General features: G+C 37.2%; 1 protein-coding gene across 2 annotated transcripts in view; it reads right to left on the bottom strand.

The window, feature by feature from the left end:
• ubr3 (ubiquitin protein ligase E3 component n-recognin 3) overlaps nucleotides 1-14,400 on the bottom strand; it is a 38,051-nt gene that overhangs the window by 13,265 nt on the left and 10,386 nt on the right. The window contains exons 11-30 of one of the 2 annotated variants that reach the window (XM_055032303.1): nucleotides 14,244-14,330; nucleotides 14,093-14,158; nucleotides 13,917-14,006; nucleotides 13,687-13,815; nucleotides 13,548-13,600; nucleotides 13,313-13,446; nucleotides 12,923-13,008; nucleotides 12,700-12,841; nucleotides 11,433-11,529; nucleotides 9,598-9,739; nucleotides 9,249-9,353; nucleotides 8,951-9,121; nucleotides 8,416-8,448; nucleotides 7,105-7,550; nucleotides 5,024-5,112; nucleotides 2,348-2,497; nucleotides 2,101-2,234; nucleotides 1,574-1,684; nucleotides 1,135-1,335; nucleotides 403-539 (exon numbers count right to left, since the gene is read on the bottom strand). In XM_055032303.1, the coding sequence (XP_054888278.1) occupies nucleotides 403-539; nucleotides 1,135-1,335; nucleotides 1,574-1,684; nucleotides 2,101-2,234; nucleotides 2,348-2,497; nucleotides 5,024-5,112; nucleotides 7,105-7,550; nucleotides 8,416-8,448; nucleotides 8,951-9,121; nucleotides 9,249-9,353; nucleotides 9,598-9,739; nucleotides 11,433-11,529; nucleotides 12,700-12,841; nucleotides 12,923-13,008; nucleotides 13,313-13,446; nucleotides 13,548-13,600; nucleotides 13,687-13,815; nucleotides 13,917-14,006; nucleotides 14,093-14,158; nucleotides 14,244-14,330 (2,603 nt within the window). The remainder of the gene's footprint in view (nucleotides 1-402; nucleotides 540-1,134; nucleotides 1,336-1,573; nucleotides 1,685-2,100; nucleotides 2,235-2,347; nucleotides 2,498-5,023; nucleotides 5,113-7,104; nucleotides 7,551-8,415; nucleotides 8,449-8,950; nucleotides 9,122-9,248; nucleotides 9,354-9,597; nucleotides 9,740-11,432; nucleotides 11,530-12,699; nucleotides 12,842-12,922; nucleotides 13,009-13,312; nucleotides 13,447-13,547; nucleotides 13,601-13,686; nucleotides 13,816-13,916; nucleotides 14,007-14,092; nucleotides 14,159-14,243; nucleotides 14,331-14,400) is intronic. The other variant, XM_055032304.1, reaches the window with a different exon arrangement.

Genomic DNA, 14,400 nt, shown 5'->3' with positions numbered 1-14,400 from the left:
GCTTCTTTTGAGATTTTTTTAGAAGCGGGAGGTGGTGTGGTTGAGGGGATCCCAAGGTTACAAAGGAAGTCAGTCATCTCTCTTACCTGTGACCAGTTTTGTAGAAGATAAAAGTGCTCAGAAAAAAATGAGAATATTTCCCTTTGGGTCTGTTTAGTCTGCGTCTGTTTTTGTTTGATCCACATGAATATTCTCCAAAATCCTTAAAGGTATGAAAGAGATCCTGAATGTGTCACATTAAACTACCCAAGTGTGCACTTTTCCCAAGTTCAAAGACCAAAACAAGCTCTTCTTTCATGTACAATTGAATCAAATGTCTGTAAGTCCAGTTAACACAAGAAAAAGAGAATCATTTGTGAATAATATTGACTATTTTAAACAATTATAGGGCTATGATCTTACCTTGCCACTGAGTACATAAAGAGGAAATCATTATCTGGGGAGCCAGGATTTTTGCCATAGTCCATGTATTTTTTCTGGGTGGTGTTCTTGATGTCTTTGATTACTAATTCCATTTCTTTACTCAAGTTGGACTCCGTCTAAGAGAAAAAAATTGTTTGAATTAGTTTAAATCATCAAAAGATTACAAATGTAGTAAAAGACAACACAAATATTTATCTGGGTAATTTTATTGATGAAAAGAAAATGTGTGGAGACCAAAAAAGGTCAAGGTTTCACTTTAATTCAAAACTATGGATTCAAACTGTTACAGTCAAAATGTCTAACAATTAAAGTTTATAAAGCTAAATGGTGCAGCACTAAATACTAGTGACTTCAAATAGACATTTCTATGTATATAACAACCGTCTAAATAATACAGCACTATAAGTTATTTAAATTTTGTTTGTTTTGATATATTTTGATACTTTTTATCTTTGTGTGAATTGACATGCACATTCACTTTTCTGCTATTACGCCTCAATAATGGGTGACAACAAATTATATTTCTATTCTATTCACATGCGCAAACATAAACACATACACATATGGCAACAAGATGGAAATAAAGATTAGTTTTTAAAAGTCTATTTTACTCGGACCAATGCCAATATGTCAAAAAATGGCATCAACATCTGCTTACAGTGATTGTAAAGCCGATATATATTGTATCCATAAACTTAATGTAAAACTCACTGGAAAAAGGCCGAGTTTTTCTTGTAGGTCCTCCACCTCCTTCACAAGAACACATGTCGCTTTGTTCGTGGGTGTGTGCCATCCACTTGATTCTGTGCCACACCCGGGGCGGCACGGGAGGACACTATTGGCAAACTGCCGGCACAGTGGGCAGGTAAATTCACCCTTATCAACAGAGAAACCCTGAAGGACCTGGTCATTCTGAAGAAAAAAATCACAAGATTTAAAATGATTCCGCAGATATAGCCCTAAACATAAAGCTAAAAAGGAACAGAACAGTTCATTCTTTCAAATTAAAAGGATAAAAGACACACATTATATTAAACAAAAAGTAAATGTTTCATAGGTGTTTGGTTGATGAGCTATTAATCTCAATCCTAAACAGCCATCCAGCTTCTGTCAGCACAGCATTAATTTCATAAGGTCAAGTCTTTCTTACCCTCAGAGACTCCATGTAGGACTTATGGCAATCTATATGCAAAGTGTGTCCACAAGTCTGGACATAGACTCCTCCATCCCAGCCTATTGACACAGACTGCAAACAAGAACTCTGCAGAATTTACAAAAGAGAAACCACATCAGTCTATGTACAGAGCTATGCAACTATCCTGCAACTCAGAGGCGATCTGAAATCCTCAGTATTAAGGGAAAAATCTCAGACAAATGTTAGTTGATTTATCCATTTTAAATACCAGTAGATTTACTTTGTTCAAACATTTAAAATGCTATATATTTTAATTAAGAGATGTGCATGGATGGTTTCTGACAAATCAGTTTGTGGAAAAGAATCAGAAATGAGTTGATGCATTTTGCTATATCCTAAATTGAGAAATCAGTCTGTCGAAAGTCATTTGGAAAAAATCTTTTGACGTGAATTTTGCCAGAAAGTGTGCAACACATAAAAGCTCTTTTGGAAGTCGGATCTTTACCTAACTTTAACCAAATATATGTTTCTGAGTCACATACATCTTTGAAGAACTGTTGCATCAGCGTGAGCCTGACATCATGAGCCACACCGCATGTGTCTGCAAGATATATGTGCTCCTCGTCGCTCGTTGGTAGCTGCTTCGGTTGTTTGCTTTTGCGTCGGTGCCCAAGAACTGGAGCAGAGAAATAAAAAATTAGGCAAAATGCAGTGATGCCAGTCAGAAATCTAGATTTCCTTCCCTTAAATGTTGAGTCTACAAAGGGACAATCTGGCCAAATTTAACACCTGAGGATGCCTGTAGTAGAACCACTAATCCAGTTGGCCGGTCCTCGGTGGACGGCCCACTCTGTCCACAGATCACACAGTCGTACAGAACCTCAGACTCCATCACATCCGATGACCCCAAATCCATCGCTGCCTCAGTTTCAGGAGATTCTGTCCAAAAACAAGATTGAGAGAAGAAAAATGAGATTGAGAATAACTAATTTTCCCCCTGGATCAATATTAAGTTAAAACAAAACTATGCAACATAATTAACATTTATTGTTGCTATATTAGGGTGTATAGTATAAGTGATGGAGTAAATTTGATATATTTAATAAGCCTCCTGAATTATTTACTGGAGGCAAGAAGTTGCCATCTTATAATCTTTAAACAGGAACCGATTTCAAAACTTCTGAACCTTCCCTTTAAGTGGCGAACAACCAAAATCCTTGACCTTCATTTAACCCTCAGATGCTGCATCTTGTTCTTGTGGTTGCATAAAGGTAGAATGAAATGAAGATTTTAAAATTGGCCATTGTATAAATATGATAAGTCGATGCAGTTAATGTTTACTGTCATTTAACCAAAGTGAGCAAAGGTACAATGCTGAATTATGCACATCAAAATGAGGTTAATTTTAATTTAAACTGTGTTGCTCATAATATTTAAACAGTTTTTGAGCCTCCCTGTAAACAGATGACAGACATGAAAATCTCTATCGACTTGCTTGATGTTGAAATTAATTACAAACATTAAATCAGTTTAAAATGGTAAGGACTCTGTTCAAAATGAGCAGTAAACACTGAGCATAAATGTCACGTTCTGTAGAAATTGATTTATTGCTTTTTGGAGGAATATGTTCTCAGAGGAGGTCACTGTGTTCCTGGGGAAATGAAAACAGTTTCAACTGGATGTCAAGGCTGCAGCTATAGCCTCAGGCCATCCAAACACACTGAGCCACCTATGACCGTACATGCACCCACAGACACACACAAGCAACTGCAAAATGGGCACAGCAGCAAGATTAACCAAGGGAAGCATAAACTGAGAAAGCCTATGAAAGCTAATCTGTAAATGTTAGCTGATCTTAAGTAATGCTGGTTTTCCAAACCAATTATGAAGTCAGTGACAGCTGTAACTACAGTGTTGTAGAAAAGTATTTGCCTCCTTACACACTTTCATTTGGCTTTAACTACTTCAATATTGTTAAGATGAGGTGTTTTTGGACAACACCAAGTTTTCAAGAAATACATTTGGTCTGCAACAAAGTGCTCTTTAAAATGAAACAACTACTTATTGTACCCTTGACTTTATTCTGTATTATTAGGAGACAAAGTCTCCAGTCTTTTTCATATTATGCAGAAGCACTGTCAAACTAAACATCAATGCCAACTTTATTTGCAGGTAAAGTCATCATATTACTTCTCCTCTAAGTTCAACCATTGTTTCTGTACAAGTGACATCTGAAAATAGAACAACTAAAGTACTAAAGTTACAGCTCTGTAGTAAAAGTGCAGATAAACGTCAGAGCACAGTTCTGCAAGAGTGGACCTACTGACTACAGCAGCCATTATTCAGCTGCTAACCATGCTGTGTCAGGGTGGTCCCTGGAGTCCAGTCCACTATTAGGGCTTTGATCTTATGCCCTTACTGCCAACAGGCACAAATACTCTTTTGCCACGTCTATTTCTGCTAAATAGACCACAGAGACCATATGCACAGACTAAACTCCCTCTCACCTTGCAACGGGGAAAATAAAATCTGAACAATGATAGTTTTATTTTTACCAAAGGCACTTTACTTCAAGGTAGAAACATGTTCTCTGAACAAGAAGTGCTAGTGTCCCACCCACCCAATAAGACTGTGATAAAGGCTTCAATAGATGCAGTATTAAAGAATATTGTTGATAATGAATGTTAGTTAACTGATTCATTCTTATTTAAAAATGTATTTTATACAAATTCTAATAAAAATTGACATTGAAATGTTTGCTCCTTTCAGGTATCCACCTATAAAAAAAGGCTGCTGGTCTTGATGATGACTTGCAACATAATGGAGGCTAAAACCTCTGGAGAAAACCTGTTACATTTTATTCAGTTTTTATAACTATTTAAATTGACAACCTGGTGGAAAGCCAGAAAAGAGCAAAAAATTTAAAAAGCTAATCTTAATCTTGTTAACTGGATATATAAGTGCATCGGTCCAGATGAGCCAAAACAAGAGGAAGAAAACCTGTCCATAGAGGAGGCGGCCTTTTTTTTTTTGGACAAAAACCTTTTACTAAACTTATCAAAATGTTAGGTGTGCATCCTAGTCGTTCCTGATTCCTGTTTATATAAAGATTTTGGTGATTTTGCATTCTTTGTTAGCAAATATTTCAGCACCTAGTGCAGTCTACTCAACGCTTGTTGCAATATTGCTACCTAAGTCAAAGCTACAGCAGCACATTTCTTTATTTTTAGGCCTTTGGACAATAATCACTTTGACTCCAGGAAGAGATGCAGGAATCCAGACAGAGAGACTCAGCAAAAGAAACGTTATTCTCTGTATCTTTAACACAAGAATGTGTTCATTCAATTTGTGCAAGATTATTCCAATAATGTCTTAATAATGAGGACACACATTTAACATACTTAAATATCCTCATAGGACAGTCATTTTGAAGCACTAACTCTAAAAACAGATAAACCGACTCACCAACATCCATGGCCGTCTCCATGAAACTCTTCTGCCTTGAAGCAAACTCAGCTAAAAGTTTCTGCTGTCTCTCTCGGGCCCGCTGACGCCTGAAACAGAGAAAATACATGATGAATTTAAAACCAATTTTACCACTGTATTTGTATTATTAATTAGTATGCATTTTAAAGGTAAATTTACAATAATTCATTCACTGAGCATAAGCTTGGTTTTGAATAAAATATATGACATCAAAAACAAACTCATTGATACAGTTTCGTACCAACCATCAATTACTTAACTCCTGAGGGTTTGTTACATCACAAATGTGAAGGAAATATTACTCCATTCATCAACAACACCAGTGACAATTATTTCTATCTAGTTGGAAATACTGTAAAGGATTACCAATTATTTGGTAACGTTTTCAACGTTGAAGATGGCTCTGCAATAAATAAGGTGTGCTAATCCTCTAAAGCTGAAGGAGGTAAGGAGAGTTTGTGAATGAACTCCAAAAAGAAGACAGAATCAAATGTTGATAGAAGTGTAGTAGCTCAATTATTCCCTACGGGTGACTAAAAGGGTGCAAACAATCAGATTAAATAGTCAGCGCCAGTGACCACGTTGCTCTCTCACGGTTGGCTTGGAAACAGATCTAATGTGTTTAAAAGAGAGAAAATCTACCTCTCATTTTCTCTGTGTGATGATGAAACGAGCGCCAAAGGGCGGTTGTTACAAGATTGTTAAAGCCGCTTCTATCATCATTAACAACAAGACGCACAGACGAGAGGCTGCTTTCAAGGGGAATAAATTACAACATTCAACATTTTGGTTTTCAGAAGAGCCAGGAGAACGTATTTTTATGGCTGCCATTAAAACAATTAATAGCAACATAAATGATGATGCAGGATAGACTGCGTTGAGCACATGAAATCTGCACAATAGAGATCATCAAAGCAGGATTGTGAACAGATAACTTCCACTTATCTGTACCTAAAAAAGTCTCCATGTCAAACTTCTAGCTGATCATTGTACATGTATGCAAGCCATTTTTCAACTTTTAATATTTTGTCTGATTCTGAAAAGTTTCTTTTTAAACCAGTACATGGTGACAAACTTCACCATGTACTTCAGGATGCATCAATGTCCCAATTTTATTGTATGTTTTAGAATTAAGTTTAAAATTTAATTGCATATCCAATTGGTGAACACATCATACCAAGACAATAGATTTTGTAATGCTTATGACATTAAGCACATCAACATGCTGACTTCATGTTAATATGTTGAGCTTAAAATATTTACTGAAGACTCCTTTCTCACACATGTCTGGTACTAGGTATGCACAATGATAAGAAAATATAGAATAGTCTTATTCCTGAAAACCAAAATGACATTTTTTTTCTTTTATTATCAGTACACAATGTGCTCAGGACTACGTCACAATTTTAGAAACCCTTATGCTAAAAATAACCTACTTCCTTCAACCTACAGGAACTCAGGTATGACAGAGTCCATTCAACTGGCCGAATATATTATTGATATGCAGAAGGAAAATGTTGGAGACTTGAAGTTAACCAAATAGACCTTTCTGATATTTCAGACACCAATATTATGATCCACAGAGACCGTTAGATTTTGTGAAGTTTCTGTATGGTTGCAATTTGAAACTGAACAAAGCTGTTTGTTTTGAGTATACCTTATAGACAACCTTTAAAGGCCTTGTTATGTTCTATGTTAGGGTCCTAGAAAAATGATGGAATGAAAAAATATCTGTATTTTACATAACCTGCAGTATTTTATTTGAAAACTTCAGTGATGCAGAGAAAGTAACCTCTATACCCTTGAAATTATTTTTTAATAACAATAAGCCAGAAAGAAAAAAAAAGCTTTTTAAGATAATTAAGAGAAGTAGTGGAGGTAAAAGCTTTACGTGATTATTAATTGGAAACTATTGGCAAAATCTCTCACCAGAACATCTTTCATCAATAACCCCCATCAAAGAGATGATGAGCAATATTTAAATCAGATGGAGTTGATGTGAAATATTAACCCATAGATTTGAATTTCTTATTTAGCACAATTAAATGCAGTGACTTCACCTTTCCTCTTTGTCCAAAGCTTTCTTGTCGCACGGACTGTTCTTCTTTGGTGGCACTGGAGGACACACCTTTCCACAAATGTCCTGGATGCTACGCTTGATTTGGCAGCTGCGTGCGGCTGCCTTGGTGAGGATCCGCTCGATGGCTGTAATGCCGTCTCCGTGCGCGTGGTGGCTTGTGTCCGGGTCCTCCAGCCAGGAGGCTGACAGGGAGTTCTGCTTGGATGACATCTTCTGATGCAGCTTGACGAGGAGGGAAAGCATGCTCTCTCGGATCTCAAGGATCTCGGTCACCAGCTGGGGGGGTGTGCCTGATGAAACCCAACGGGTCGAGGAGCTCTTGGGCCTGACGACCTGAGCTGCTTCTGTGTTGCTTCTGTTGATTATTTCCTGGAACTTTCTCCTGCGCTCCGCCACCAGGCTGAACACCTGAGCTTCTCGTAAGTTCTGAAGAAACCAATGAAAATCATGGTTGCTTTTTTATGAAGTTACACATTTCAAAACATTCTATTATGAAATACTTTGGTCTTGATGTAGCGATCGTCTTCCCGTGAGGTTTTGTTACACCGCCAATGCCTGATGACCACCCCCAAGTAAATTCTACCTTTTCCATTAAAAGATCATTATACTGAACTTGATATATTTAAGAGCTTGAAATATATCAAAGATCTTCATAACAAAGCAAGAGAAAGCATAAAATTTTATGTGCACTGTAGAACTATTTTGGTACAGACAAGCTTTCCTAACACAGCCTTGTTATTGCTCACTTGGATTTTGATGGATTAGCTTGGAGTCTTATTACCATAACCTGACAGAACCAAAGCAACCCAAAACAAATGACCATTATAAAATTTCAGCTGACATTACGCCTTGTCTGAAGGCGTTCGTGACAACAATATTAGCAGAAAAAAATTCTTATCGCCCTCATGTAAAACACACAAGCCCTGTGAAGGATTGGCATGACCTAGGCTGACAGAAAAGGACCCGAGCTGCTCTCTTAAATAAACATACATCATAAAGCCCAGTCAAGCTACCATCAATCATACTGGCATGCGGTTAAAAATCGTTTACACCAAAACCTGCATTGCACACGTAATTAGTTTCAGCAGTCAACAGGGAGGGAAACTGCTGGAGCACATCATTATATTCACGCCTCAACACACCGAGGCAGGGCTCCTTTGGAAAACACAAACCACCAAACACATGCAAAGAAATGCTTCCATACCAGAGATAAGATAGACAAATGCAGCAGCTGGTGCTAATGCCATTAAAGTAATTAGACTGTTTTATGGTAATGGGTGCAGACAGCTACCTCTCTCCAATTTCCTGAGAGACGCCTGGAGTTCTGCAAGAGCACAGCAAAATAAGTTTAAAGAGGAAGCTACCTGACGAGCAACAGCAGTCCTGGAAATACAGATATAAGTATAACTGGAGTAGCTTAAGGAAGGCTTCCTTATTCATGAACTGTATTTTCTTTCCCCTGGGTAGATCACAAATAAATGTTTAGACATTGTTCCTCTCATGTCTGGTGCCCAGCTTAATGCTGGCTCCTTAACTGAACGAAACACTAGACGAGTTTTAAAACATGTCTGGGTTAAGTAATCTACATGTTAAAGGTCACGGCTTCATTATAAAGATGGATACGCTGCAAATTCGAGCAGAGGGAATTGGTGCTGGTTTTACTGGCATTTCAGATATGTTGTATTGTAAATTTATGTAGAATAGAGATGTAGAGCTTAATGGTTTTTTAATTATCATTAATTTTATTGTAAAATCATACAGCTACATGTTTGTGACATTGTCGATGTATGGCAATAAATGTGGTCTAAGTGTCCAGCAACACTTGCCTGGCCATAAGAAGAAGCTTCAGCGCTCGTGCTGGGAGGGGTCTCCCTCTTTACTTCCGGCGCTGTTTCAGGAACCCGGACCCTTACAAAGTTGATGACGTGGTGCAGATTGGAAAGCAGATTGGTGCCTGGGAACCAGCTATCATGGCAGTGCTCTTCAATGCAAGGCTCCTGTAAAGGGAAGGCAAAAGAAGACAAAGCATGAAGAATTTGTGGACAAAACTTTGATCACAGGAATGAGAAATAAGACAATTGAAGGATAATGTTTTGATGCTGTACAGATTGCACTTGTACTCACCTCATCCTCTTTGTTGTCTTGAACCTGGTTGTCCAAGCCAAGCTCAATCAGGTAGAGGACCATGCACAGTACATGTTCAGACATGTTCTGGTGATCCATCCATATCTAAAACATAAAATGATATAGTTACACAGATACAACAATAAAACAATATTCAGGTTTAAAAGTTTTTCTACTGGAAAAGTATGGAAAGTATTTGTTACTAAGACTGACTATCAATACATACATTTCAACAACCATTCTTTTGTGGAGCAGTTTTATAGGTCCTGTACTTCATCTTTTCTTATAACAAATCAGTGCCAATAAATTGAAAAATCAAAGAGTAAACTGAAAAGAAAAACAGGCTCACCTTGTAGAGTAGAGTGAATATCACAATGTGCAGGGTCTTGCAATGCAACAGTCGGATTAAACCTTTGTAACAAGGATGCAAAGGAGTCCTCTCTTTGTAAGGTGGCCATGGGTTTCCGGTATGGATGCCATACTGTTTCAAACTATATAATGCCATCACAAAAGAGGAGAAGGAGAGAGTGAAAATTTGACAACAACAAAAAAAACAGCTTCAAACAAATCCTTCATAGCTACTAATTGATTTACAAAATGGTTTCAGTCTATGCAAGAGCACGCTTTTAGTGATGACTGCATCATTTTAACAAGAAGTGGGTCAGTGTGACGTGTAATCCATCACAGTAAGAGTAAATGAGCAACGGGAGGCTGCTATCACACTGAAGGTGGAAATAACAGTTTCAGATGTTGCGAGGAGAAATACATCACACTATTGTTTTCACTAAAACACAGAACAACAGAAAAGATACATTTTTATTTCAAATGAGTACAACCATCATTTAAAATACAAAACAAAAGATCAAACAGCAGGTCAACCTTGAAAAAACCCCTGATCAGTTTATATTTATATACCTATCAATTTTCTTGAAAGTTTTAGCTTAAGCATATTATAAACACATTAAAAACTATTAAAAACCAACAGCTGTGGAGTGCTGTGCTTCAATTAGAATATCAATCTGTTGAAGAGGTGGTAGAACTCTGAGAAATAGTTGTTTTACACTCTGACATAATTTACAGGCCTGTACAGTAAGGTCACTGATTATTATAGCCATCAAAATCTGTGACCAGTGTCAATTTGGCTACTTGAGAGATAAATATTGTTATAAGTGTGATATGACTGTAATGGTGGCAGAAACATTAAAAGTCATGTTAAAAACTACCACAGCACTTAGAATAATTTCTGAATTGTTTAACGATTTATTAAACAGCAACAGTTGGTTTACATATTTTAATGACCGCACATAGGCATTCAGTGGGATGGTCAGTCAAACAGTTTAGAGTCAAATACAAAGTACTCCATTATATTTTCTCCTTCAAAGCGATGGTAAAGGAGCCGTGAAATTTACAATCCCAGCTGAATTAATATTTACACAATTTACTTAAATACCCTTTTTTCGCTGATCTTCAAGACATAATTGCGCTCTATTGCCCTCTGCAGGCACAGAAAATGACGGGTCACAGACTTTGATGTAACACATTGCTGGAAGTGCTAATGGAAAAATAATCAGCCCTGCTTTTAAGCCGGACCGGCCCGGATCAGCTCAAAAGGCACTTAAGGTCTAAAAGCTCAAGAGTTTACCAAAACCACAATCTTTAGAAAGAGGATTTAGAATTTTAAGAAAATGCTAGAGAATGTGCCAAAGTGACCAGAGTTCTTTCTTGCTGTATGAAGAGGAACTGATATCAACACATGATTTATTTGCATAAAAATGACATAAAGAAAGGAAATTGCCCCAAACACATTCAAAAGCTTATTCCTCTCTCCTCAAAATCCTATTAGCCACCTTGCTACCTTTTCACACATTCTGAAAACCTTGGAGAAAATTATCCTTTAGGTAATTCTTCCATTTCCCAACAATGTTACCCTGCATCTGAACTGCAGTCAACAAGATGAATTTTCACAAGATGAATTTTCTCTCTGAAATGCAATTTCAGAGAGAAAAGGGATTATTGAGGTTGGTCATTTAATTGGAACCCATTCCGGCAGGTGTAGCGGTCACCAATCCTGAACTTTTCTCATCATGCTCTTTCGTGATACAGGTGACAGAGGTGAATCTAATCCCAGTCTAATGTGGACAATAAATGAATTATTAGGGATAAATAGTGGAAATGTTGACTTACAATGCTGAGTATCTGTCCATTGCTGACTGAACATCACGGCGATAGACTGTTCTGAGGACGACCATGATGGTGTCAAACTCCTTCTCCCACACCTCAGCTATTTAGAGGAAACAAAAGAAGACGGAGAAGGAAAAGCTTTGCTACAAAGTGACATTGAATCCTTTGCTCCCAGTTTTTATCTGTCCTTTAAAAATGGTGAAAATCTGCCCCCAAGTGGTAATTCTTGTCACACAAAACCCTAAAGTTTAAGACTTAAGACCGTTCTCTAATCATCTCCAATAATATTTATCATTACTGAAGAACTGCAAGTAAATCAATAAATTATTTAGTCTAATAGATAACAAACATAATGCCTAGCGTAAAAGTATTTTTTTAATCTTTAATACACATTTCAATTTTAGATTGAGTTTTGTTTATAAAATGTAATGATTGACTCATTAATGCAACAACTTGCAGGATTTTTTTTCTGCTAGGTGGAAGTCCTTGCTTCCTAAATCTCTCCATTTGTTTAACAGCCTCTTCTAAAGATAACCTGTTTAGACAACAGAAGAGTACCTTTGTATTGATTCCAAAAACAAAACAACAATCCATCACTGTAAAGCATTCAAAATCTTATCGTGTAATAGAGATTTTCAGCCTATAAAATCCATGGACTGGGTGCCGTTATAGATGTCTAGGGAGTTATTTTAGAAAGCATCTATAAAGTTTCTGGCAAGAGGTTTTGCAAAGAAAACTGAATTTATAAAACTTCAAAATGCAGAAAATCGAATGTATGCTATATGTTTTAATAACCTACCTATTTTCTCTTGTTGCCATGGCTTTGTTTTTGCATTTTGAGTTTTAAACCAGGTCACAATTCAGCAGTACCAAAAGGTAAATATCTGTAACTTTTCCAGGTCTTAATATTTTTATCAAAGGTGCTTCTTATGTCTACATCTCATCATATATGTATGTTACTCAGATCTGCTCAACTTTTTGTAAGGGAAGCAAAAAGAAACCAAAACCAGGTCTGTAGCATTTTGATAGAGACCTAATTCTATTACGTCATTGCTGAGAACTCAATATCTAAAATAATAATATCAATAATAACAGCAACAACAGTTCAACATTTCCCCCTAAATTATTTTTACTGGCTACAATTTTTCTGATTTGTGCAACTTTATAATTTATTATTCCAAAAACCTTTGTGCAATATATACACATACACAGCACCTCATACCATTGTCTGTTTCTCTTTTGCACATTTTCATCAACTCAACCCTCTTACCTTTAGGTGTATACATGCCCTGCTGCATGGAGCCTCCGGGCTCAAACACAGGCGCTTTGAAATCAGCCACAGCAGAGAGAACGTCCTCAAAACTGCAGCTACCCGGAACAATGCCACTCTTTGGGTTGGGATTTTCTGGAATCTAGAAGAAAAGTCTTAAGGGAAAAAATACTTATGGATAATATGATGGTCTTTAGCATATTTGTGAAGTACTGAAGGATACAAGATCTAACAGTGCACTGTGGGTTCGGTCGTTCATGCACAACTGGGAGACCATCTCAGACCGAAGAATCTCATCATCCGTCATTCCTGTTAGAAAACATCAGCAGGAGAGAAGGTGATTAAAGTTACACGAAGCATGACAAAAAAAAATTTAATTTTACAAGATCATATCATTCATGACAGTCAAAAATAAGGTAATACTGCCTTTTTTTAGTTTGTGCGATGAAATAACAAATATAAAGAAAGTGTAAAAAAAAATGTGGAATCCTGCCCTTTAAAATAGCTAATTAAAGCATATATTTAGATTCAAAATCTAATTTAAGCACAGTGTAACTCATTGTCACTCTCATGCTACTAGTAGAAAGGAGGAATCTTGTTTTCCACTACTTACCCAGATGAATGCGAAGGCTTGTCAGTATGACCAGAAACGTCAACGCTCCTTCAAGCATCGGCCTCTCCTGCTCAGAATCTAACACGGCATTTTGGTGCTGAGAAGCCATCGTCAGGAGGTCGACCACTTTAAATCTGTACCAGAGAAGATGAGGTGATTCCACGTTCCAGAAAGTTTAAAAACTAATGAAAATACTATTTGCACTATAGAAATAGGAAAACAAAAAACAATTCACCTCTCAAAAACACTTGAAATGAAGTAGTCAGGATCCAGTCTTGATGCACAAACCTATAATAAACACACAACAAATAATTTACTACAAAAAATAAGAAGGAAAAATATATATATAGTTAAAGTGAAGCTTCACTTCCAACCTGAAGGAGATAGATGTCTGGGTCGATCATGGAGTTGCAGAAGTGTGACTGCACATATGTCATAGCTTGTCCTTTAATTTGCAGGCCATTCCTGACCCACATATTGCTGTGAATTTCTGACAGGCAAGCCTTGAATAAATAAAAAATGTTTTGAGCAACACACTAGTGCTTTTAAACTTTGAATGTAGAGGGAAAAAAATAAGTGTATTTGTGGTTTTCCATTATCATACCTGAATTTGGAGTGGATGCACCATAATCTTCATCAGCATTTCCTGATCAGGCAGGAGGCTATCCAAATCCAACCCTTGACATTTCACAGCCTGCGGATTTGCAACCAAATAGTTAGCGCCGAAGGACAGAATTAAATCACAGACTCGCTGTTAGAAGGGAAAAAGCCTCGACATACCCTGCTGAGGAACATGGCGTAGTAGCGATGGAGTGGCAGGTGAAACGTCACTTGATTTGGAGCAGGCTGGGAAAGACATGCAGTGAAGAATAAAGAAAAAAAACGTAGAAGGAAACTTGTCTGCAACAGGAAAAATGCGAGTGAAACTCACCTCATCAATGAAGCCAATGGCATCAAACCAGATCTGCAGTGTTTCCAAACAATAGCGAACAACGGTTTTTGTATATTCCTGGGTCTCCTGTTTACCAAATATAACAAATTAAAATCCATTCTGAATCATGCATTATGGATTGAACACCTTAGTCATG

The sequence above is a fragment of the Poeciliopsis prolifica genome, unplaced genomic scaffold (assembly GCF_027474105.1).
Source record: "Poeciliopsis prolifica strain line A6 unplaced genomic scaffold, Auburn_PproV2 SCAFFOLD007, whole genome shotgun sequence".
NCBI lineage: Eukaryota > Metazoa > Chordata > Actinopteri > Cyprinodontiformes > Poeciliidae > Poeciliopsis > Poeciliopsis prolifica.
Note: the sequence above shows the minus strand (reverse complement) of the source record. Positions and strands in the feature narration are given on the sequence as shown.